At 43.7% G+C, this 27731-nt stretch overlaps 1 protein-coding gene across 1 annotated transcript in view; it reads left to right on the forward strand.

Moving 5' to 3' along the window:
• Nucleotides 1-27731, forward strand: part of LOC123486693 (chitin synthase chs-1-like) — a 44221-nt gene that overhangs the window by 11994 nt on the left and 4496 nt on the right. Inside the window, 2 exon segments of the mRNA XM_045218011.1 lie at nucleotides 1350-1491; nucleotides 1610-2015. Of these exon segments, the coding sequence (XP_045073946.1) occupies nucleotides 1350-1491; nucleotides 1610-2015 (548 nt within the window).

The raw sequence follows: 27731 nt of genomic DNA on the forward strand, positions 1-27731 counted from the left end.
AGCCGTACAACCACCCGTCTCGAAATGACCCAGACAAAGCAATCAGCAAGATGAATCAACTGAATCAAATGAATCAAATGAATCAAATCAATTGAACAGACGGTTCAGACAAACAACAGCGACATGTATTCTTAAATTCAAAAGCTCCTAGTGTCTAACTTTCTGGTTCTTAAATTTGGAGAGACCTACTTGGTATTTCTTTAGATGTTGCCGAGCCCGGATCGGACCACACAAACGTTATACTATTTTAGTAAGAACTTCTTACCTTTTTAAAAGCGGCCGCTTTTGTTTGTATGGTCCGTCCAAGCCGTTTCACAACTGCAAATACATACCGTCACTGATCCCTATCAAGTCCCTTCGTGGTCACCAATTATGTTGTAGAAACATTTGACTAGATAATTAACTCAAAAATATCTCTCAAGACATCAGAGCCTGTGAATTTAAGAATTTAGACTTTATTAAAAAAACAAAGCCGAGCCTTTTTCCAAAGAGACAAAGACTGTCCCTTTTTCGCCAAGAGCTCAATTTTATAGCCACATGTACAAACATTCCTAACTTTTTTTTTAGTTCGTACCACCCTCTCATTCGATCATTCTATTGGCTGCGTGCCTAGGCCCCTTCTCAAAAGCCCCTTCTTAAAAAAACTAATGTAAATGCAAACCAGATGTCTAGAACCCCATGGCCTCAGTTTAAAAACCCCTGTAAAATAACACATCATATACTTAATGTATATATTCATTATTTAAACATATATCTGGATTATAAAATATCAAACATGTTCATTCTGTTTCACCATTATCATTTCATAATACATTATAAAACATTTATCATTCATCACCCTTTCCAGCACTGAGATTATGTGCATGTGGCCAGTGTGTCAGGTCATAAGGTCATAAGCATAAAGAAATGCAAACACTAGCTCCATTGTTACTTCTATCTCCACAGCCATCACGTCATTGACACTCCCTAAACCAGCTGCAGGAGTTTTCATGAAAAACACATAATTATCTCTGCTCTATATTCAACTGGCTCTCAATCCATAAACACTCCAAGGCATATAGATTTTCAATTTTACAACATATCCATGCTTATTACTAATATTATTATTTGACCTTTGACCTTTCCCTACATTTACCTTCATGATACATAAAATAACACCACATTATCCCACTGGCTATAGGGTGAATGCACCAATTTGTGAGTCGCTCTGGATAAGAGCGTCTGCTAAATGACGTAAATGTGCCCTTAAGCAAGGCACTTAACCCTAATTGCTCCTGTAAGTCGCTCTGGATAAGAGCGTCTGCTAAATGACTAAAATGTAAATGTAAATGTAAATCAATCCCAACAACGCTCTGTTACTTGCAACAGCGCCCCCTGTGGTGTACCTGTTGCTGTGCTTCAAGCTGAAATCGGACACACAGATCGCCATAGCAGCCGTCATGAGCGTCTTGTACGCTTTCCTCATGATAGGAACCGCTTTGTCCATCATAGGTAAATGATGACAATAAACTTAATCTCAATCAACACAAAGCAGAACCTCAAGAATACAAACCTCAGAGTTACATACTGCTTTCTCGGTCATTATGTTAACTATCTCTGTTCATCTCAGGTTCTATGGTTGTCCAGCAGACCATTTGGATTCCTAGCGGCCTGTTTATCATAGGCCTGGTGCTGATGAACATCATCACAGCAGCGCTCCACCCCAAGGAGTTCCATCTGGTCATCTACGGCATCCTCTACTTCATCTCTATCCCCAGTGGCTACCTCCTGCTGACTATCTACTCAATGGTCAACTTGAACAATGTGTCCTGGGGCACTCGGGAGACAGGTGGCCAAATCGCTGCAACATCACCAGCCAAGGCCATCACACAGCACATCCTACAGGCCAAGTTCTGCAAGTTTCTCTGCTGGGACAGTGGCAAAGTTGCAGACCAGAATGACCAGGTGCCAAAAACTGTTGTGATGGCTGATAAGCCAAAGGTGAAGCATGATCTGACCTCTCAGGACAATAACAGGTAATGACATTTTGAGTGTCTGAAGTGTTAATATGATCTCACCACTTCTGTGTAAACCCCAAGCATCGTATTTGGATCTGTATTTGTTCTAAGCATAACTCCAATGTTCAAAGTAAAATACTTGTCAGAACCCCAATTTGTGCAAGTCCTTATACTCCAAGGTTATATGTGCATTCCACAAGGCTCCGTTTCGGGAGTGTTTTATGATTTGCATATACAAAATATAACATCTAACTTAGTTTAAATCTTTCTCTTAAAATGTGTCTTTTTCATTTTCTCCTCTTTTGATGTGTGTATTGAGACAGTTGTGTGGAATGCACACCAAATAATGTTGGATTTCTTTCAATCTAGGATTGTGGAATTCCGTTCTCATCAGTATACTGAACAAAGTGAGTATATTTTTTTATAGATCTATTACAATCTTTCCACTGTGTGAATTTAAGATAAAGACATTAAAATATTATCTTACAAAGTGACACACACATTTAGATTTCACCTAGTAACCTTTAAAACTGTGTTAACTATGTCCCTTCTTCTTTGTGCTGGTACTGATACTCCCTGTATATACAGTTGAAGTTTACAGTTGAAGTCGGAGGTTTACATACACCTTAGCCAAATACCTTTAAACACAGTTTTTCACAATTCCTGACATTTAATCCTAGTAAAAATTCCCTTTCTTAGGTCAGTTAGGATCACCACTTTATTTTAAGAATGTGAAATGTCAGAATAATAGTAAAGAGAATGATTTATTTCAGCTTTTATTCATTTCATCACATTCCCAGTGGGTCAGAAGTTTACATACACTCAATTAGTATTTGGTAGCATTGCCTTTAAATTGTTTAACTTGGGTCAAACGTTTCGGGTAGCCTTCCAGAAGCTTCCCTACAATAAGTTGGGTGAATTTTGGCCCATTCCTCCTGACAGAGCTGGTGTAACTGAGTCAGGTTTGTAGGCCTCCTTGCTCGCACACACTTTTTCAGTTCTGCCCACACATTTTCTATAGGTTTGAGGTCAGGGCTTTGTGATGGCCACTCCAATACCTTGACTTTGTTGTCCTTAAGCCATTTTGCCACAACTTTGGAAGTATGCTTGGGGTCATTGTTCATTTGGAATAACTATTTGCGACCAAGCTTTAACTTCCTGACTGATGTCTTGAGATGTTGTTTCAATATATCCACATAATTGTCCTTCCTCTGTCATGGTTTCGGCCGAGGCTGCCTCTCTCCCTTGTTCGGGCAGGCTTCGGCGTTCGTTGTCTCCGGAATACTAGCTGCCACCGTTGTATGTTTCATGTTCGTTTGCTTTTGTCTGTTTTGTTGTGACACCTGTTCTCGTTTAGCCTAATTAGTGTCCTATAAGTTTCTCGTTGTGTTTGTCTAGTGTTGTGTGTTATTGATTTTGGTCTGTCGTGTGTTGGGCTTATTTTCGCCCTTTCGCTCGGTTGAGCTTTCCTCCACTGCGTTGGAGTGTTACGCACCTGTTAGTGCGCTTTTGTTTATTCGCCTTCGTGCGTATTTTTGCCTTCGGGCAAGTGTTGTCATATTTTCCTGTTTGGAGATTGACTAAAGTTTGTTGGACTATCCTTCGGTGTTCTGCGTTTGATTCCACCACTACACCCACCTACAGCACGCGTGACATCCTCATGATGCCATCTATTTTGTGAAGTGCACCAGTCCCTCCTGCAGCAAAGCACCCCCACAGCATGATGCTGCCACCCCGTGCTTCACGATTGGGATGGTGTTCTTCGGCTTGCAAATGCACCCCCTTTTTCCTCCAAACATTACGATGGTCATTATGGCCAAACAGTTCTATTTTTGTTTCATCAGACCAGAGGACATTTCTCCAAAAAGTACGATCTTTGTCCCCATGTGCAGTTGCAAACCGTAGTTTGGCTTTTTTATGGCGGTTTTGGAGCAGTGGCTTCTTCCTTGCTGAGCGGCCTTTCAGTTTATGTCGATATAGGACTTGTTTTACTGTGGATATAGATACTTTTGTACCCGTTTCCTCCAGCATCTTCACAAGGTCCTTTGCTGTTGTTCTGGGATTGATTTGCACTTTCCACACCAAAGTACGTTAATCTCTAGGAGACAGAACGCGTCTCCTTCCTGAACAGTATGACGGCTGCGTGGTCCCATGGTGTTTATACTTGCGTACTATTGTTTGTACAGATGAACATGGTACCTTCAGGCATTTGGAAATTGCTCCCAAGGATGAACCAGACTTGTGGAGGTCTACAATTTTTTTTCTGAGGTCTTGGCTGATTTCTTTTAATTTTCCGATGATGTCAAGCAAAGAGGCACTGAGTTTGAAGGTAGGCCTTGAAATAAATCCACAGGTACACCTCCAATTGACTCAAATGATGTCAATTAGCCTAATCAGAAGCTTCTAAAGCCATGACATCATTTTTTGGAATTGTCCAAGCTGTTTAAAGGCACAGTCAACTTAGTGTATGTAAACTTCTGACCCACTGGAATTGTGATATAGTGAATAATGATAATCTGTCTGTAAACAATTGTTGGAAAAATTACTTGTGTCATGCACAAAGTAGATGTCCTAACCGACTTGCCAAAACTATAGTATGTTAACAAGAAATTTTAATTTTAACGAGTTTTAATGACTACAACCTAAGTGAATGTAAACTTCCGACTTCAACTGTAGCTCCATTCTTGTGTATTTTATTTGATTCCTCGTGTTAGTTACTATTTTATTTTATTTTATACTTTTTTTAACTGCATTGTTGGAAAAGGTTCGTCAGCAAGCATTTCACTGTCATAAAGTCTACACCAGTTGTATTCGGCGCATGTGATCAATAAGATTTTATTTGATTCTTTGTATCTACAGACTGGGTAACACAACTGCAGAATAAGTCCTATGACTTCCCTCTAAATGAAGATTTTCTTGTGAAGGTAGAGTGTTCTTATTCTATGTCTAACATAATATGATGGTATTCCTGAATAACATTAAAGTAACAAGATGCATTTACAGGCCTACATATACATATAGATTATGGGGATAAAGTAGACTAATTGTCTAACCACTCCAGATTGTTGTTATATCCAGAATCACATATGTTTGACTGTAGATATCTGACTTAACTATTTAATAAGTGTCTCCTGGTGTGCTTCAGGAAGAGGAGGACTTTTGGAGAGAGCTCCAGAAGGTCTATTTGGAACCTCTGGCTGAGGATAAAGAAAAACAGAAGAAAATCACAAATGACCTAAAGGAACTGAGAAATAAGGTATGCTGTATGCATAGCTGTTTTGAGTGGGTGGTGCTGGGGGGTGGGGGAGAACTCCCTTTATGATAAAGCATTGCATGCATCTATAATCAGTATATAAACGGAGTTTACCAAACATTAGGAACACCTTCCTAATATTGAGTTGCAACCCCCTTTTGCCCTCAGAACAGCTTCAATTCGTTAGGGCATGGACTCTAAAAGGTGTCGAAAGCGTTCCACAGGGATGCTGGCCCATGTTCAGTACAATGCTTCCCACAGTTGTGTCAAGTTGGCTGGATGTCCTTTGGGTGGTGGACCATTCTTGATACACATGGGCAACTGTTGAGTGTGAAAAACCCAGTAGCGTTGCAGTTCTTGACACAAACCGGTGCGCCTGGCATCAACTACCAAAGCCACTTAAATATTTTGTCTTGCCCATTCACCCTCTGAATGGCACATATACACAATTCATGTCTCAATTGTCTCAAGGCTTAAAAATCCTTCTTTAACCTGTCTCCCCCTTCATCTACACTGATTAAAGTGGATTTAACAAGTGACATCAATAAGGGATCATAACTTTCACCTGGATTCACTTGGTCAATCTGTCATGGAATGTGTTTGTATACTCAGTGTGTATATATATTATTGGCTACAGTAGGCTAGTAAATAACTTTCCAGTGACACTGACTCACCCAATGATGCGATGAAGCCTAGGCTTCTCACCGGTGATGGCCGGTTAGTGGATAAGCTACTTCGAAAAACAGTGCTTTTCGATCAGAATCACTCAAAAGTTGAGAAAAATATTGTTAGCTACTACAGACAAATTAGTCTTCTCTTTTCAGCAGTAGGCATTTGCTTTCCAAACTGAAACTGTATGTTTTTCTTGCGATTGTATTTAGACATTTGTGAAAGGCAAACTGACAGCCGGAACCAACCATAGAAATATAATCTGTAGAAATGCTAGCTATTAAAATCAGTTCAAATAACAACATTAGGGGATTAATCCAAGGCTTAAAAACGAAGGTGTCCATGAATGCTGATGACTCAAGTTGTATATTTTATATGTCTCATTGAAGATCTAGATAACTTTTCTGGCATCTCTAGACTAAAAGTGTACCATATTACGTATTGGATCTTTAAAAGACACAACTTTTACATTACCCTGCAGTTTACCTATAAAATGGGCTGATGGTGAAGTATGTAAATGAGCTCTCCACCATGGAGATGTAAAATTACACTGATTAACTCGTTAGTCATATCTCAGTTTACTCATTTACTTATGGCGCAGCCTACTACTTAAGCGAATATTTCGCTTTATCTGGGATGCTAAACCAGACAAGATAAAGCGTGCCTATCTATATAATGAATGCGAGGATACAGAATCAATAGACCGTTTGTTCTGTATTGCCCTCAGGTAGCCTGTTTCTGGTCTCAGGTTCAGGAATTGCTGAAAAAGCGTAACGTTAATTGAAAATTGACCCTAGAATTAGTATTGTTGGGAGATTTGGAGAGACCTGGTCAGTCAATTATTAATATACTAATACTCTTAGTAAAAGTATCTTTCTTCAACTCGCAATCTGTGGATTCTATTCGATTAGATAGATTCAAATTGTGTGTAAACAAATCGCAACATAGTTGAAAGATACACTGCTCATCGAATGTCTCATTCAAAAATCTTGAATGGTTGAGGGGCAGCTCTCAGGGGGAACTGTGGGGGGATCCTGGATGGTTGGTGGCCTGGTGGTTGGAAGCATTGGGCCAGTGGCCGAGAGGTTGCTGGTTCGGGTCCCCGATTCGACTGGGTGGGGGATCTGTCGATGTGCCCTTGGGCGGGTCGCTTGACCCTGGTTGCTCCTGTGGGTCGCTCTGGATGGGAGCGTCTGCTATAAGACTCAAATGTGATGTAAATGTTGAGCGGCTTCACTGCAGGTAGATTGTATGTTTAAAAAATAAATAAATGATATATACAGTACCAGTCAAAAGTTTGGACACACCTACTTATTCAAGGGTTTTTCTTTATTTTTACTATTTTCCACATAGTAGAATAATAGTGAAGACAAAGCTGTCATCAAGGCAAAGGGTGGCTACTTTGAAGAATCTCAAATATAAAATATATTTTGATTTGTTTAACACTTTTTTTGTGACTACATGATTCCATATGTGTTATTTCATAGTTTTGATGTCTTCTATTATTTTACAATGTAGAAAATAGTAAAAAAAAAATATATATATATATATATATTCAAGTCAGGACTGGCAGCCATTGCTAGTGTACCCATGAGTTTAACAGTCAAAGTGCCAGGGTTAGAGGTTCCAAAACCCTTCTATGGATTACAGTATATGTCTATGGCCACAACGCAACAAGCTATTCTACATTTGGCACCCGCTGCCCAAATTGCAGCCTTTCCAACTGTAAGTGCTAAGTGCTTGTGATAAAACTATTTTTGTGGCTAAATTATGCTCTCTGGTGTAGTATTTCTAATTATTTTATTTATGTCTGTTCAGACTGCAGTAATATAATTTGTGACCGACCGGCTCGATGTCATGTAGCAAAATTGGAAGTGGTGTTTTTTACATTGGATAAAAGTAGAGACTCAGAGCTAGAAAATGGTATATCATACACTACAGCTGAGGAACAATGGGAAAGTAATTCTGCTTTGAAAGTTAATAAACTTGTAACCCCACTTTTGGGGCCCTTGAATGTTTTGGTACACCTGCTGGAGAGCTCTTCTTTATCTACACCCATTCAGCATCATTCACACCCTCTTAAGCCTTAGCCCTACCCATCTCGTTAAGGATTCACATGTGAGGTGATGTGCTAAAAAGAGTGACTACTAAAGAGTGACTACTAAAAGACTAAAGGCTGATTTATACTATGTTTATCGTCATGTCTGTAGACAGTTGTCGCAGTGACATCATGAACATTCTATTGTCGTCCGACATCAAACTTGTCGTTATGAAAAAGTATAAACACAAAAATGACACGCTGTATGACATCAGCAGCCTGGTGGTCCAAAATAGCATAACTTGTGTATTTTAACACCAATAACCCATCCGTTTAAAAATGAATTTAGTATATTTCAATCTAGCAAACCAGGGAACTAAAAGCACCTCTCTAAACAATGTTTTGGTTCGTTTTTAACTTAGATGGCTAGCCAGTTCAAATACTGACCATATCATATAGCTTACAAGGTCTTAACTTTAGCTAATTTGTATTCATTATTACAGGAAAATAAATTCACAACAAGATCCTTATTTACAAGTTAATGGCGAGCTAATGACAGAAAAATGCTTACGGTTGTGAGTGTGACAAAATAAAAGCAGGGCATTCTACCGGAGAATTTTAGAACTTGGACACTGTCTCATTGGCCTAATGTTATATCCTAATTTGACTTTGATGCAGGTCATGTTTTTCTTCACATTACCGTCTCTGGTAAACACACACTATATCAAATAAAATCTAAGTTTATTTGTCACATGCACAGGATACAGAAGGTGTACAGGTACAGTGAAATGGTCACTAGCATAGTGGAGTCTTTTAGCTACCTAGCTAAACAATGAACCATAATCCCAACTCATAACGTTACTACCATGCATTAATCTGTAGCTAAAGCTAACCAACTAGGTTCAATGTTAGCTAGCTAGCTAACTTTGGGCTATAACTAGCAATGCAAATGGCTCTGAGATACAAATAATATTACTACACAGATCATACACGTAACGTTAGCTAGCGAGCCAGCCAGCTAACGTTAGCTAGCTAGCTAACCCAACGCTTTAACTTGCAATGAAAACAACTTTCTGACAAAATTTGAAATGTATAATATCTGAAAATGTAGCTAGCTAGACTCTCTTACCTGTATACATGGATGTATACATGATGCCATGGTTGCCCTTAGTCTGAAGTTGTAATCCGGAGACAGGTGTTTTATACAACAGCTTTCTGTGTGTTCTCTTTTCGACTCCCTTCGCATATTTGCAATCTGATGCCAGAATTTTATCCATCTCATTAGCTATCATTCCACTGATTTCAAAACTCGGTCCTCCAGAAAGTGTAGAGCATTAGCTACACTTTTGCAGTTCTTCATGATATCTTTCAAAAACGCAGCGTTAGAAAGGATTACCTACACATACTGAGCAGCTCATGTTATAGACAGAAGCGTGTTACATGGCAGACTAATCCAAACTCATCTCTCGGCATGTCCAGCCCATCCATTATCTCAGCCAATGATGGTTAGTTGGATGGTTCCTGTCTTTTTCCGTGGCTAAACCAACTAGGCTCGTAATTTAACAATTGTATTCGTATTTACAGATGGCATACAAGTTTGTCATTAAGTCACATTAAAGTTTACATGTTCCAGAAGGCACTTCTGCCACAAAACGCATTTTGATTTAAAAAAAAATAACGTTTACATTCAAATGCCTCTCCTGTGAAGTAGTGACATTTTTGGATGTTTTATTTTACCAACATCATTTACATTTATCAGGGGGTGCTGCAGCACTCCTACTTCCCTGCGGCTATGGCTGTATGCTGTCTTTTCATTTCAATGTACATGATATTAGCATCAAGTAGAAGGTGTAGTACTTTATGTCTGCCTATGGTATTAAAGAGATAGTTTAGTGCTGTTGAAACAATGACTAGTCGGAGCAATCCACTGTTTGTGTATGCTTGCTTGTCATGTTCATATCCCTTTAATGAAACTCTTCTCCTCTTCATACAGGTGACTTTTGTCTTTTTCATCTGCAATGCCATGTGGCTGGTGGCGACTTTCACTCTTCAGGTCATTGGAACCTCAGTCACCATCAGAATCCCAAAACACAATCTCAATCTGACTCAGACTAGGGAGTATCTATTCATCGATCCAGTAGGACTGATGTTCCTTTTGGGATTTGCATCCTTCTGCTGATCCAGTTCTTTGCCATGTTCTACCACAGGTGATTATTTTAATTATTTATTTATTTATAGGCAGGATCACCAAATTCCAACCCACATTTTCAAAATACTCTCTATTCTTGATTTAATGTTTTATTTTATTTATTTTTTACAAACAATGTGATTTAGGTTGCCTTTTATATTATGATCCATTAACCCATGAAATCGTACCCATTTTATAGCTGTTACATTATTATTTTGTTTTTGTTCCTTTAGAATTTACACTCTGATCCATTTTGTTGCATTTGTGAATACGGAGTCCAAGACTGGGAGAAGACTATCAGACCGATTACATGCAGGTACATTTGCATATTCTTGTTGACGACAAAGATGAACATAGTGAGGGAATAGAAGGGTGTAACACTTGTTAGCATTTTTATCATATCAATGACATTCCTGATGGTGGATAACTAAAGATGTGTCTCTGTACCTTCTAACTCCAACGTCACAGATTCCTGACATGCTGGACATGGAGCTCAAAGACGACAAATACTTTGACACATTTCTGTCTATAGAGAATCCAGCAACAATCCAGCAACATAGCCAAGGAACTCTAATGTGAGGTCCTTCTACTAAGTGTCTCTTAATGGCAGCAGTTGCAGTTAAAATAGTAGTAGGAGTCAGAGAGGGGTACTGCAGTTTTGTGTTACTTGTTGCACAATTAGATATAGTAGAATTAAGGGAGAATGTTCCAAGTAGTATAGATTCTAGAGACGATTTATTTTATTTTATATAGTTAACCAGGAAAAGACCCTTGATGAACCTCTTTTGCAAGGGCAGCGTGAACATACAATACAAGAACAAAGACGGGGACAAAACATTAAAAACAATTGCAGCGGTCAACAACATATATTATAGCGTAACATAGAGTATAGCAAGTGAATGTGAGTTAAATCTCAGGGAAATGTGATATAATGTTATCATATTGTACTATTTCATGTGTGATCAATTGTTGTAGCTTGTAATTTTTGTTTGCTCTTTGTGTGATTTTACTTGTTGTGCATCACTTATTAATAGTATTTTGGTTACCAGTTATTGTCAGAGTGGTGTAGGTGGATGAGTAGGAATCAGGCGCAGGAAACCAGGAGGACTTCAACAGAACTTTGCTAAAGTCCAAACACAAATATCAGTCGCCAACCCAACCGGGTGGCGCGAACAATGTACGCACAAAACACAGTGCGGAAACAACAAGAAAAGCGCACACAGTGCGAGCTCTCGAAAATACACAAACGAGAGAACAAACTCGTAGAGGCAGGCTGACATAAACAATCACGCATAACACCTGACCCAAACACACGAAACTAAATAAGGGAACAATTAAGACACAAATAAGGGACAGGTGTTATGAACAGACCAAACCAAATGAACATGAAACATAGAACGGTGGCAGCTAGTACTCCCGGAGACGACGACCGCCGAAGCCTGCCCCGAACAAGGAAGAGGAGCAGCCTCGGCCGAAACCGTGACAGTACCCCCCTGACGCCGCGGCTCCAGCCGTGCGCCGACCCGGAGCTCGGGGACGACCCGGACGACGCGGAGCAGGGCGCGCAGGATGACCCCGATGGAAATCGGTCAGTAGGGACTGGTCTAATACGTCCCTCCTTGGCACCCAGCACCGCTCCTCCGGGCCGTACTCTCCCACTCCACGAGATATTGAAGACCCCCCATCCGGCGTCTAGAATCCAGGATGGACCTCACGGTATACGCCGGAGCCCCCTCGATGTCCAACGGGGGCGGAGGAGTCTCCTCAATCTCAAAGTCCTGGAGTGGACCAGCTACCACCGGCCTGAGGAGAGACACATGGAACGAGGGGTTAATATTTTTGTAATCAACAGGTAGTTCTAACCTATAACTCACCTCGTTCAATCTCCTCAGGACTTTAAATGGCCCCACAAACCGCCGACCCAGCTTCCGGCAGGGCAGGCGGAGGGGCAGGTTTCTGGTTGAGAGCCAGACTCGATCTCCAGGTGCGTACACTGGCCCCTCACTGCGGTGTAGGTCGGCGCTCGTCTTCTGTCGACGTATGGCACGCTGCAGATGGACGTGTGCAGCGTCCCACGTCTCCTCCGAGCGCCGCACCCACTCATCCACAGCGGGAGCCTCGATCTGGCTCTCATGCCATGGTGCCAGAACCGGCTGGTACCCTAACACACACTGAAAAGGGGTTAGTTGGGTGGAGGAGTGGCGAAGCGAGTTCTGTGCCATCTCGGCCCAGGGCACATATCTCGCCCACTCCTCCGGCCGGCCCTGACAGTATGACCTCAGAAACCTACCCACATCCTGGTTGACACGTTCAACCTGCCCATTACTCTCCGGGTGGTAACCCGAGGTAAGGCTTACGAAACCCCCAACCGTTCCATAAATGCTCTCCACACTCTAGAGGTGAACTGGGGGCCTCGGTCAGACACTATATCCTCGGGTACCCCGTAATGCCGGAAGACATGGGTGAACAGAGCCTCTGCGGTCTGTAGGGCAGTGGGTAGACCCGGCATGGGAAGGAGACGACAGGCCTTAAAGAACCGATCCACAACGACCAGGATGGTAGTATTCCCCTGTGAGGGGGGAAGGTCGGTAACAAAATCCACCGAGAGGTGGGACCAGGGTCGTTGTGGAATAGGCAGGGGTTGTAACTTACCCTGGGCAAATGTCTGGGCGCCTTACACTGGGCACACACCGAACAGGAGGAGACATAAATCCTCACATCCCTAGCTAACGTTGGCCACCAGTACTTCGTGCTAAGGCAGTGCACTGTCCGGCCGATACCCGGATGGCCAGAGGAGGGGGACGATGAGCCCAACAAATGAGGCGATCGCGTACCTCGAGCGGAACGTACGTCCGACCCACAGGACACTGTGGAGGACTCGGGTCGGTGCGTACGCCCGCTCGATCTCACCATCAACCTCCCACACCACCGGAGCAACCAGACAAGACTCCGGTAGTATGGGCGTGGACTCAACTGACCTCTCCTCTGCAGTCATACCGCCGAGACAGAGCATCTGCCTTCCCGTTCTGGGACCCAGGGATGTATGTGATTTTAAACACAAACCGGGGCTAGGAACATAGTCCAGCGAGCCTGGCGAGGATTCAGTCTCCTAGCTGCCCGGATGTACTCCAGGTTACGATGGTCAGTTAGAATGAGGAAAGGGTGTTGAGCCCTCGAGCCAATGCCGCCACACCTTTAGGGCCTGTACCACGGCTAACAGCTCCCTGTCTCCTACGTCATAATTCCGCTCCGCCGGACTGAGCTTCTTTGAGTAAAGCGCACAGGGACGGAGTTTAGGTGGAGTGCCAGAACGCTGGGAAAGAACGGCCCCTATCCCGGCCTCTGACGCGTCCACCTCTACTTGGGAACGGTAGAGAGGATCCGGATGCGCCAACACCGGCGCCGAGGTAATCAGGTCCTTCAGTCTCCCAAATGCCCTGTCCGCCTCAGCTGACCACCGCAAGCGCACGGACCCCCCTTTAACAGAGACGTTATGGGAGCTGCCACCTGTCCAAAACCCCGGATAAACCCTCCGGTAATAATTCGCAAAAACCCAAGAACCGTTGCACCTCCTTCACAGTGGTTGGGGTCTGCCAATTACGCACAGCTGACACCCGGTCTACCTCCATCTTCACCCCTGACGCAGATAACTGGTAACCCAGAAAGGAGACCGACTTCTGGAAAAACAGACATTTCTCTGCCTTGACATATAGGTCATGCTCCAACAGCCTCCTCAATACTCGGCGCACCAGGGCTACATGCTCAGCACGGGTAGGACTATACACCAGAATGTCGTCGATGTACACAACTACTCCCTGTCCCTGCATGTCCCGGAAGATCTCATCGACGAAGGATTGGAAGACTGAGGGAGCATTCATCAACCCATATGGCATGACTAGATACTCGTGAGTGTCCGGAAGTCGTGCTAAACGCTGTCTTCCATTCATAGCCCTCTCGAATGCGCACCAAGTTATATGCGCTCCTAAGATCCAATTTTGTAAAGAACCGCGCACCGTGCAGTGACTCCGTCATAGTCGCAATCAGAGGAAGTGGATAGCTGTACTTCACTGTGATCTGATTGAGACCGCGGTAATCAATACACGGGCGCAGACCTCCATCCTTTTTCTTCACAAAAAGAAACTTGAGGAAGCGGGTGAAACGGAGGCCCGTATGTATCCCTGTCTAAGAGACTCAGAGATGTATGTCTCCATAGCCTTTCTCCTCTTGAGACAAAGGATACACATGGCTCCAGCGGAGAGCTGCTCCTGACTGGAGATCTATCGCACAATCCCCCCGTCTATGAGGCGGCAGCTGCGCAGCCCTAGTCTTACTGAACGCTAATGCCAAATCCTCATACTCGGGGGAATCTGCAGTGCTGGCATTAGATTCGGACTCTCCACCGAGGTCGCCCCTATGGAAACACTCCAGACACCGCCCTCACATTGAGCAGACCACCCTTTAAGAGCTTTCTCTCGCCACCTAATAATAGGGTCATGAGTCATCAACCAGGGAAGACCCAGCACTACCGGATACGCAGGAGAGTCAATCAGATAGAGCTGAATTCTCTCCTCATGACCCTCCTGCGCCATCATCTGAAGGGGTGCTGTGACTTCCCTAATCAACCCAGACCCTAACGGACGGCTATCTAGGGCATGGACGGGGAAAGGCTTATCCACTGGAAGGAGGGGAATCCCTAACTCTATACAGAACTGGCGATCTACAAAATTCCCAGCTGCGCCTGAATCTACCAGCGCCTTATGCTGGGAACGAGGTGCAACCTGTGGGAAACAAACAGGCAAGGTTAGGTGCACGACAGAAAGCTCTGGGTAAGCAGGGCGCCTACTCACCTGGGGGACCCCCCAATGCGTGACCTGCCATCTCCCTCACTGGAGGACCCGCCCAACACCTAGCCGCGGTGTGCCCTCCACGACCACAGTTGGTGCAAGGGCCGGGTCCCCTCGGGCTCCTCCTCCTCCGTTTCCTGGGCGCCAGCACCTCCGAGCTCCATAGGGCTCGGCTCGGGAGGTGCTGGAGAGTGGAATGGGCGAACCCCCCCTCCCGGGACGCCCACGGGTGGCGAGCAGGGTATCCAGCCGGATGGCCATGTCGACCAGCTGGTCGAACGTCAACGACGTGTCCCTGCACGCCAACTCTCGCTGGACGTCCTCCCGGAGGCTGCAGCGGAAATGGTCGATATGAGCCCGCTCATTCCACCCTGCATCAGCCGCTAGGGTCCGAAACTCCAAGGCAAAGTCATGGGCGCTCCTCATCCCCTGTCGGAGGTAGAATAGACGTTCCCCCCGCCGCCTTCCCTTCTGGTGGATGGTCGAACACAGCACGGAAGCGGCGGGAGAACTCCGCATAGTTCGTGGTAGCGGCGTCCATTCTCCTCCACTCGGCGTTGGCCCACTCCAACGCCTTGCCGGTGAGACAGGAGATGAGGGCTGAGACGCCTCGTGTCCCGAGGGCGCCGGGTGTACGGTGGCGAGGTAGAGCTCCACCTGCAGCAGGAACCCTTGACACCCGGCAGTGGAGCCGTCGTACGCCCTCGGGAGCGAGAGCCGAATCCCACTAGGTTCGGAGATGAGACAGGAGGGCTGACCGATGGGGCTGGGTTCGGTTCGTGGAGGTGTGGGAACCCCGCTGGTCTCCCATCGGTGCAGCGTATTCATCACCCCCTCCAGGGCATGACAGACATGGTTGATGCGGTCCTCCTGACCACGAAGACGTTCAGCCATCTCGGCTGTCGGCGCGGTCGCTCCTGCTGATTCCATGGAAGTGATGCGTGATTCTGTCAGAGTGGTGTAGGTGGATGAGTAGGAATCAGGCGCAGGAAACCAGGAGGACTTCAACAGAACTTTACTAAAGTCCAAACACAAATATCAGTCGCCAACCCAACCGGGTGGCGCGAACAATTACGCACGAAAACACAGTGCGGAAACAACAAGAAAAGCGCACACAGTGCGAGCTCTCGAAAATACACAATAACGAGAGAACAAACTCGTAGAGGCAGGCTGACATAAACAATCACGCATAACACCTGACCCAAACACACGAAACTAAATAAGGGAACAATTAAGACACAAATAAGGGACAGGTGTTATGAACAGACCAAACCAAATGAACATGAAACATAGAACGGTGGCAGCTAGTACTCCGGAGACGACGACCGCCGAAGCCTGCCCGAACAAGGAAGAGGAGCAGCCTCGGCCGAAACCGTGACAGTTATACTTTTCCCTTTTGAGTGAAGCACTTTATCTGTATATTTGAGTGTGGTGTGTCACACTTTGTGTTGCACTGATTTATTTAGCTTTGCCCGGGCCATTTCCTGCAGTCAAATGACCTAGTGGCCCCATGGGTGGAATCTTATTAATATTTTTCATAATTTCATATTAAATAAACATTATAAAAATCCGGTGTTTCTATGTCAAACGGTTTTGTTATATTTCAGTCTTCTGTGATGTATATAAAGTGTAACATTGGGATGCAAAGTCAAAATGTAATACATTTCAACGGTATATCTGACATGGTACAGGTGTCTTCTTTTTTTTTAAGCCCATAACCATGTGTGTGAGTGTGGTGAATTATTATTAATGAACTGTAGAATTTAATGGACTATGAGGTAGAACTGGGTTAATCAAGAGCATAAAGTTAGAATTCTTTGTTACTGGGCCAGGAATTGTATTGGGTCATTTAATTTCACTGTGTGGGTGAGTAGAGAGGGAATCTGCCCTAGGGTCAGAGTGCTTGCTCTTACTTAAATCCATGGCGGTCTTATCTGATGAGAGACTGAAACTAGCTTGTGGCCTTTTGTCTCTCTCTTCAAACACAGTGAAGGGAGCAGCACCAAGGTTGAATAGAGTTTGGCCTAGACCTTTGTCTCCTTGGTATCTTCTTGATTGATTACAGCATGAGGGGGTGAGGTTTGTGTGGTTCAGGGCCTTGTCATGTTTAAACTAAACATTAGTGTGTGTGCAAGACAGGGGAGCGAGTAATTGGTTGGAGTAATAGTTCAGCCGTCCTCAGGGACAAAGGAAGTGGGTGTGGAGTGATAAAGAGCGGGAAACTGAAGAGGGACGGATTTAGAGCTAGAAGAGTTGGGGAAAATGGTATATAATGTGACGTGAGAAAAACAGAACGGGGTGCCCCTCTGCAGACGGGTATCGGCTTTGTTGAAAACTTTAATAAAGTAATTTCTTGATGCAACAAAAACTCTGTAAGACCGTATTTGTAATAAAGTATGGTGGTTATTTTCCACAACATGAGGTGTACACTTTTGTTTCAAAGTAGATTTGTTTAAGACTACCAAGAAACACTCTGTGTGACCCTGATTTAGCCCACTGCAGTAAAAGGTTAAATTATATGTGTCATCCTATTGAACCGATTACAAAGGTATGTATACTTAACATTATTAGCCAACTAGCTAACTAGCTAGGCTAGCTCAGTACTTGCCAGCAGTGACAGCGTAAGCCAGCTCGCTAAACTAGTTAAAAAACAACCGGGGCCTCACGAGTGGCGCAGTGGTCTAAAGCACTAAATCATAGTGCTAACTGTGCCACTAGAGATCCTAGTTCGAGTGCAGGCTCTGTCGCAGCTGGCCGCGACCGGAAGACCCATGGGGCGGCGCACAATTGGCCCAGCGTCGTTCAGGGTAGTGGAGGGTTTGGCTGGCAGGGATGTTCTTATCCCATCGCGCACTAGCGACTCCTGTGGCGGCCCGGGCGCAGTGCACGCTGACTTGGTCGCCAGGTGTACAGTGTTTTCTCCGACACATTGGTGTGGCTGGTTTCCGGGTTAAGCGGGCAGTGCGGCTCGGTTGGGTTGTCCTAATATTTTGGTTGGTAAAAAATCTGAGTGGCTGGAAGATTTTCAAACCTACCTGCCACAATGGCTGATGGACCAAAAAGTAAATCTTAGGCCCCGAGTATGACAATTGGTACTTTTTCCACCACTGGCTATGGTACACTATAAGTACAAGTAAGTACCCCTCAAGATAAACTTCATTATAACTACCAAAATCCTGTGTTGTACTTACGCAGATATTACATGTACTCTGTGGTGTACTAGTGTATTTATTATCTCACTTGGATCTCGCTTCCACAAACTTTAAATTGAGAGACAGGTTGTCAGGATGGGTAATGCACTGTATAAGTAAGTACACATTAGTTACAAGAGGCGTACCCCTCAATATACACTTCATTTTAACTAGCTAAATCCTATGTAACTACTAGTAATTACATTGTACTTAGGCAAACATTACATGTGCTTTGAAATAGAGTCTTATTCCTCATCTGGGATGACACTCGTATTAAATCTGTTTTCGTAAGATCAACCAAGTTAACCCAGATGGTAATGCTTTATTTTGGGGGGAAAGTCCTAGCAACAATGTTGACTGGAGATATATTCTGAACAGTGCACATTCATGAGTAATAATTTGAGACTATTAAGCATAGGCTATAATCTCTCAGACACCCAGCACATCCACAAGGGATCCCAAGCTTTGTCACAGTTGTTAATGAATCGGATGCACCTGAGAAGAAGCTAAGCACTAAATTGGTGAATATAATGTAGACCTGCCTGTTTGTAACAAGCATGGTAACAAGCATTCGTTATTACACTTCTGTAATTACAGACCGCAATTACTACAAGGTACATGTTGTTATTACAATATAACTATGAGTCAGTACAGTTAACTACAATACATCTTAGTTTAATTACACTGTAATAAGGACCCTTAAAATGAAGTTTTACAAAAAATGTGCTTAACAAGCCACATAATAAGTTGCATGGACTAACTCTGTGTACAATAATAGAGTTTAGCATGATTTTTGTATGACTACCTCATCTCTGTACCCCACACATACAATTATTTGTAAGGTCCCTCAGTCGAGCAGCGAAATTCAACCACAAATACCAGGAGGTTTATCAATGCCTCACAAAGAAGGGCACCTATTGGTAGATTGGTTAAAAAAAATTAAAAGCAGACATTGAATATCCCTTTGAGCATGGTGAAGTTATTAATTACACTTTTGATGGTGTATCAATACACCCAGTTACTACAAAGATAAAGATGTCCTTCCTAGCTCAGTTGTCGGAGGAAGGAAACCACTCAGGGATTTCACCATGAGGCCAATGGTCACCTTAAAACAGTTACAGAGTTTAATGGCTGTTATAGGAGAAAACTGAGGATTGATCAACATTTTAGTTACTCCACAATACTAGCCTAATTGACAGAGCAAAAGAAGAAAGCCTGTTCAGAATAAAAAATATTCCAAAACATGCATCCTGTTTGCAACAATGCACTAAAGTAATACTGCAAATAATGTAGGAAAGCAATTAACTTTTTTTCTCCTGAATACAAAGTGTTATGTTTGGGGCAAATCCAACACAACACATTACTGAGTAACACTCTATATTTTCAAGCAGAGCGGTGGCTGCATCATGTTATGGGTATCCTTGTAATCGTTAAGGATTGGGGAGTTTTTCAGGATAAAAAATAAATGGAATGGAGCTAAGCACATGCAAAATCCTAGAGGAAAACCTGGTTCAGTCTGCTTTCCACCAGACAAGGAGGATGAATTCACCTTTCAGCAGGATAATAACCTAAAACACAAGGCCAAATATACACTGGAGTTGCTTACCAAGACAAAATTGAATGTTCCTGAGTGGCCTAGTTACAGTTTTGACTTAAATCGGCTTAAAAATCTATGGTAAGACTTGGAAATGGCTGTTTGGCAATGATCACCAACCAACTTGGCAGAGCTTGAATAATTTTTTAAAGAATAATGAGCAAATATTGTACAATCCAGGTGTGCAAAGCTCTTCGAGACTTATCCAGAAAGACTCACTGCTGTAATTGCTGCCAAAGGTGCTTCTACAAAGTATTAACGCAAGTGTGGGAATATTTATGTAAATTAGATATTTCTATATTTCATTTTCAATACATTTGCAAAAATGTCTAAAACATGTTGTTTTCACGTTGTCATTATGCGGTATTGTGTGTAGATGGGAGATATACAGCGATTTGGAAAGTATTCAGACCCCTTCCTTTTTCCACATTTTTGTTCGTTACAGCTTTATTCTAAAATGGATTACGTTGTTTTTTTCTCATCAATCTACACACAATATAATTACATTTTCGCTAAATCACATAATGACAAAGCGAAAACAGGTTTTCAAATTTTTTTGCTAACTTAAAAAACATTAAAAACAAAAATACTATATTTACATAAGTATTCAGACCCTTTGCTATGAGACTGAAATTTAGCTCAGGTGCATCCTGTTTCCATTGATCATCCTTCAGTTGTTTCTACAACTTGATTGGAGTCCACCTGTGGTAAATGTAATTGATTGGACATGATTTGGAAAGGCACACCGGTCTATATAAGGTCCCACAGTTGACAGTGCATGTCAGAGCACGAAAAACCAAGCCATGAGGTCAAAGGAATTGTCCGTAGAGCTCCAAGGCAGGATTGTGTCTGGGGAAGGGTACCAAAAAATGTCTGCAGCATTGAAAGTCCCCAAGAACACAGTGGCCTCCATCATTCTTAAATGGAAGAAGTTTAGGAACCACCAAGACTCTTCTTAGAGCTTGCTGCCTGGCCAAACTGAGCAATCAGGGGAGAAGGGCCTGGCCAGGGAGGTGACCAAGAACCCGATGGTCATTCTGACAGAGCTCAGAGTTCCTCTGTGGAGATGGGAGAACCTTCCAGAAGGACAACCATCTCAGTAGCACTCCACCAATCAGGCCTTTATGGTAGGGGTGGCCAGACGGAAGCCACTCCTCAGTAAAAGCCCGCGGAGTTTGACAAAAGGCACCTAAGGACCTCAGACCAAGAGAAACAAGATTCCTGGTCTGATGAAACCAAGATTTAACTATTTTGCCTAAATGCCAAGTGTCACGTCTGGGGAAACCTTGCACCATCCCTATGGTGAAGCATGGTAGTGGCAGCATCATGCTGTGGGGATGTTTTTCAGCGGGCAGGGACTGAGAGACTAGTCAGAATCGAGGGAAAGATGAACGGAGCAAAGTACAGAGAGATCCTACTCCAGAGCACTCAGGACCTGGGGAGAACGTTCACTTTCCAACAGTACAACGACCCTAAGCACACAGCCAAGACAACGCAGGAGTGGCTTCGGGACAGGTCTCTGAATGTCCTTGAGTGGCCCAGCCAGAGCCCGGACTTGAACCCGATCGAACATCTCTGGAAAGACCTGGAAATAGCTGTGCAGCGACACTCCCATCCAACCTGACAGAGCTTGAGAGGATCTACAGAGAAGAATGGGAGAAACTCCCCAAATACAGGTGTGCAGCTTGTAGCATCATACCCAAGAAGACTCGAGGCTGTAATCGCTGCCAAAGGTGCTTCAACAAAGTACTGAGTATAGGGTCTGAATACTTACGTAAATTTAATATTTCTAAAACCTGTTTTTGCTTTGTCATTATGGGGTATGGTGTGTAGATTGATGAGGGGGAAAAAACGATTTAATCCATTTTAGAATAAGGCTGTAACATAACAAAATGTGGAAAAAGTCAAGGAGTAGGAATACTTTCTGAAGGCACCTGTAGATATTAAGTTATCGGGCTACCTGAACCTGTTCTCCTACTTCACGCACAACTTCACTGACGGGTGGCCATCGTGGCATCGCTCCTGGTTGGCCCTGCAGTAGGCACGGTACCACGCTCCCATCCTACTGCACGAGGTGCCCCCACAAGATTGTTGATTTTAGCCTGGTCCAGTCTGGCTGCAACAAGAAGGTAATGCACAAGCTTCAGCTTTTCATAAAAGTCTAACGAAATTGTAGCAATATTGATGTTACAATTCTAATGTTACACAGCAAATGTTCTTGACTATGTTGTGAAACTTGCTCAGTTCAAGTTGTCTGCCATGATTGCAAAACAAAGCCTATTGACACATGGTGGCAGCAGTAGGATTCGTGTGTATTTTCGGATTTAACAGCCTGTATGAGAAAGTAACCCTTTTCCTAACCTTAGTCTCCTAACCAGTTACGTAAAAGTAACTTCAACATCGAAGTGTCGTGAAAATAGTGTTTCCCGTAGGTAGAGATTTCCATTGACAAATTCCTCTTCCCCATCAGGCGGTACCTACAGTTGCTGACAGCTGAGTAGGGGTTAAAAGGTGAAAAATAAGGAAATAAAGAGGTGAGTATTTTTCCCAGAATCTCTTGCATTACGGTCTTCCAGAGTAAGAGCACGGTCAGTGCTATTCGGTATCCTTGGGACTTCCCTACCTTAAACCCTTACCAACCTTGAGTTGGGTGGATATAATAATAAATCATTATAATAATAATAACTATTTGTATAGCGCTTTTCAATACAACTAACAAAGTGCTTCACATCATAAAACAAAATAAAAGTACTGACAAATAAAGAAAAACAAGAGGAAGGAGAAATACTTTTTTTGAAAGATGGCTAATTAAAATCATACATTGAAATCATACATTACATTTACATTTTACATTTACGTCATTTAGCAGATGCTCTTATCCAGAGTGACTTGCAAATTGGTGCATTCACCTTATAGCCAGTGGAATAACCACTTTACAATATGTTTTATTTTTTTTATTTTTTTTATTTTTTGGGGGGTGGGGTGGGGTAAGGGGGGGGGTAGAAGGATTACTTTATCCTATCCCAGGTATTCCTTAAAGAGGTGGGGTTTCAAGTGTCTCCGGAAGGTGGTGAGTGACTCCGCTGTCCTGGCGTCGTGAGGGAGCTTGTTCCACAATTGGGGTGCCAGAGCAGCGAACAGTTTTGACTGGGCTGAGCGGGAACTGTGCTTCTGCAGAGGTAGGGGGGCCAGCAGGCCAGAGGTGGATGAACGCAATGCCCTTGTTTGGGTGTAGGGACTGATCAGAGCCTGAAGGTACGGAGGTGCCGTTCCCCCTCACAGCTCCGTAGGCAAGCACCATGGTCTTGTAGCAGATGCGAGCTTCAACTGGAAGCCAGTGGTGTGTGCGGAGGAGCGGGGGTGACGTGAGAGAACTTGGGAAGGTTGAACACCAGACGGGCAGGCATTCTGGATGAGTTGTAGGGGGTTTAATGGCACAGGCAGGGAGCCCAGCCAACAGCGAGTTGCAGTAATCCAGACGGAGATGACAAGTGCCTGGATTAGGACCTGTGCCGCTTCCTGTGTAAGGCAGGGTCGTACTCTCCGAATGTTGTAGAGCATGAACCTACAAGATCGGGTCACCGCCTTGATGTTAGCGGAGAACAACAGGGTGTTGTCCAGGGTCACGCCAAGGTTCTTCGCACTCTGGGAGGAGGACACAACATGGTTCACAGTATCAAAGGCAGCAGACAGGTCTAGAAGGACAAGAGCAGAGGAGAGAGAGTTAGCTTTAGCAGTGCGGAGAGCCTCCGTGACACAGAGAAGAGCAGTCTCAATTGAATGACCAGTCTTGAAACCTGACTGGTTTCAAATCAAATCAAATTTTATTGGTCACATGCGCCGAATACAACAGGTGCAGACATTACAGTGAAATGCTTACTTACAGCCCTTAACCAACAGTGCATTTATTTTTAACAAAAAAGGTAAAAATAAAACAACAACAAAAAAAGTGTTGAGAAAAAAAAGAGCAGACGTAAAATAAAGTGACAGTAGGGAGGCTATATATATAGGGGGGTACCGTTGCAGAGTCAATGTGCGGGGGCACCGGCTAGTTGAGGTAATTGAGGTAATATGTACATGTGGGTAGAGTTTAAGTGACTATGCATAAATAATTAACAGAGTAGTAGCAGCGTAAAAAGGATGGGGTGGGGGGGCAGTGCAAATAGTCCGGTAGCCATGATTAGCTGTTCAGGAGTCTTATGGCTTGGGGGTAGAAGCTGTTGAGAAGTCTTTTGGACCTAGACTTGGCACTCCGGTACCGCTGGCCGATGCGGTAGCAGAGAGAACAGTCTATGACTAGGGTGGCTGGAGTCTTTGACAATTTTGAGGGCCTTCCTCTGACACCGCCTGAGGTAGAGGTCCTGGATGGCAGGAAGCTTGGCCCCAGTGATGTACTGGGCCGTACGACTACCCCTCTGTAGTGCCTTGCGGTCGGAGGCCAAGCAGTTGCCATACAGGCGTGTGATGCAACCAGTCAGGATGCTCTCGATGGTGCAGCTGTAGAATTTTTTGAGGATCTGAGGACCCATGCCAAATCTTTTCAGTCTCCTGAGGGGGAATAGGCTTTGTCGTGCCCTCTTCACGGCTGTCTTGGTGTGTTTGGACCATGATAGTTCGTTGGTGATGTGGACACCAAGGAACTTGAAGCTCTCAACCTGTTCCACTACAGCCCCGTCGATGAGAATGGGGGCGTGCTCAGTCCTCTTTTTTTCCTGTAGTCTACAATCATCTCCTTTGTCTTTGTCACGTTGAGGGAGAGGTTGTTGTCCTGGCACCACACGGCCAGGTCTCTGACCTCCTCCCATAGGCTGTCTCATCGTTGTCGGTGATCAGGCCTACCACTGTTGTGTCGTCGGCAAACTTAATGATGGTGTTGGAGTCGTGCCTGGCCATACAGTCATGGGTGAACAGAGAGTACAGGAGGGGACTGAGCACGCACCATGAGGGGCCCCGTGTTGAGGATCAGTGTGGCAGATGTGTTGTTACCTACCCTTACCACCTGGGGGCGGCCCGTCAGGAAGTCCAGGATCCAGTTGCAGAGGGAGGTGTTTAGTCCCAGGATCCTTAGCTTAGTGATGAGCTTAGAGGGCACTATGGTGTTGAATGCTGAGCTGTAGTCAATGAATAGCATTCTCACGTAGGTGTTCCTCTTGTCCAGGTGGGAAAGGGCAGTGTGGAGTGCAATAGAGATTGCATCATCTGTGGATCTGTTGGGGCGGTATGCAAATTGGAGTGGGTCTATGGTTTCTGGGATAATGCTGTTGATGTTGGATCAAGAAGGTCATTCTGAGAGAGATAGCAAGATAGTTGGCTAAAGACGGCACGCTCAAGAGTTTTGGAGAGAAAAGAAAGAAGGGATACTGGTCTGTAGTTGTTGACATCAGAGGGATCGAGTGTTGGTTTTTTGAGAAGGGGTGCAACTCTTGCTCTCTTGAAGAAGGAAGGGACATAGCCAGCGGTCAAGGATGAGTTGATGAGCGAGGTGAGGTAAGGGAGACCTAATGTAGTTCAGGAAAAGGAACAAATGATATTGGATGGTTTCTGGGAAATAAACACAAACGCACATCAGATATTTACAAAGGATAACTAGTAACTCAACAACAAAGGACTGTAAAAGATAATTGATCTTGAGCTAACAACAAGGCATTAGTGGTCAAACCCATGGCAAACAAATCACTCTAACAAAGGAATTATTTAAAACAAAATGCTTGGATATCAAAGGAAAGATAATACACTTACTTGATCAATAACGCATCCAGGTAAATGTCAAGGTTGAAGGACTATACACTTAAAATCAAACGGTTCAACAAACACTACTCATTCACTAGGCATGATTCCCATACATTAGGTAACCAAACTGATTATACTTAGATTAGATAAGTCAACTTTATTATCCTACCAGTGTGGGAATTATTTTGTGTGCTTAAATAGACAAAATACATAATACTGTACATAAATACACAGAATGAATCAGGTGTGCCTACTTGATGTACAGTGCCTTCAGAAAGTATTCACACCCCTTTACTTTTTCCACATTGTGTTGTGTTATAGCCTGAATTTAAAATGTATTACATTTCGACTGTGTGTCACTGATTTACACACAATACCCCATAATATCAAAATTGAATTATGTTTTTAGGCATTTTTATAAATTAATAAAAAATGAAAAGCTGTAATGTCTTGAGTCAATAAGTACTCAACCCCTTTGTTATGGCAAGCCTAAATAAGTTCAGGAGTGAAAATGTGCTTAACAAGTCAGATAATAAGTTGCATGGACTAACTCTGTGTGCAATAATAGTGTTTAACATTATTTTTGAATGACTACCTCATCTCTGTACCCCACACAAATAATTATCTGTAAGGTCCCTCAGTCAAGCAGTGAATTTCAAACACAGGATCAACCACAAAGACCAGGGGAGGTTTTCCAATGCCTCGCAAAGAAGGGCGCCTAATATCCCTTTGAGCACGGTGAAGTTATTAATTACACTTTGGATGGTGTATCAATACACCCAGTCACTTCAAAGATATAGGCGTCCTTCCTAACCCAGTTGCCGGAGAGAGAAGGAAACCAATGGTGACTTTAAAACAGTTACAGAGTTTAATGGCTGTGATAGGAGAAAACTGAGGGTGGATCAACAACATTATAGGTTCTCCACAATACCAACCTAAAATGACAGAATAAAAAGAAGGAAGGCTGTACAGATAAAAAAAATATTCCAAAAACATAAATCCTGTTTTCAATAAGGCACTAAAGTAATACTGCATAAAATGTGGCAAAGAAATTAACTTTTTGTCCTAAATACAAGGCATTATGTTGAGGGCAAATCCAACACAACACATCACTGAGTACCACTCTTCGTATTTTCAAGCATTGTGGTGGCTGCATCATGTTATGGGTATGCTTCTCATCGGCAAGGACTAGGGAGTTTATTTTTCCATACAACGGAATAGCGCTAAGCACAGGCAAAATCCTAGAGGAAAACCTGGTTAAGTCCTGCTTTCCAACAGACACTGGGAGGTAAATCACCTTTCAGCAGGACAATAACCTACAGTGAGGGAAAAAAGTATTTGATCCCCTGCCGATTTTGTACGTTTGCCCACTGACAAAGAAATGATCAGTCTATAATTTTAATGGTAGGTTTATTTGAACAGTGAGAGACAGAATAACAACAAAAAAATACAGAAAAACGCATGTCAAAAATGTTATAAATTGATTAGTATTTTAATGAGGTAAATAAGTATTTGACCCCCTCTCAATCAGAAAGATGTCTGGCTCCCAGGTGTCTTTTATACAGGTAACGAGCTGAGATTAGGAGCAAACTCTTAAAGGGAGTCACCTGTCCACAGAAGCAATCAATCAATCAGATTCCAAACTCTCCACCATGGCCAAGACCAAAGAGCTCTCCAAGGATGTCAGGGACAAGATTGTAGACCTACACAAGGCTGGAATGGGCTACAAGACCATCGGCAAGCAGCTTGGTGAGAAGTTGACAACAGTTGGTGCGATTATTCGCAAATGGAAGAAACACAAAGGTCAACCTCCCTCGGCCTGGGGCTCCATGCAAGATCTCACCTCGTGGAGTTGCAATGATCATGAGAACGGTGAGGAATCAGCCCAGAACTACACGGGAGGATCTTGTCAATGATCTCAAGGCAGCTGGGACCATAGTCACCAAGAAAACAATTGGTAACACACTACGCCGTGAAGGACTGAAATCCTGCAGCGCCCGCGCAAGGTCCCCCTGCTCAAGAAAGCACATATACAGCCCCGTCTGAAGTTTTCCAATGAACATCTGAATGATTCAGAAGAGAACTGGGTGAAAGTGTTGTGGTCAGATGAGACCAAAATCGAGCTCTTTGGCATCAACTCAACTCGCCGTGTTTGGAGGAGGAGGAATGCTGCCTATGACCCCAAGAACACCATCCCCACCGTCAAACATGGAGGTGGAAACATTAT

Source organism: Coregonus clupeaformis, unplaced genomic scaffold (assembly GCF_020615455.1).
Source record: "Coregonus clupeaformis isolate EN_2021a unplaced genomic scaffold, ASM2061545v1 scaf1316, whole genome shotgun sequence".
Lineage (NCBI taxonomy): Eukaryota > Metazoa > Chordata > Actinopteri > Salmoniformes > Salmonidae > Coregonus > Coregonus clupeaformis.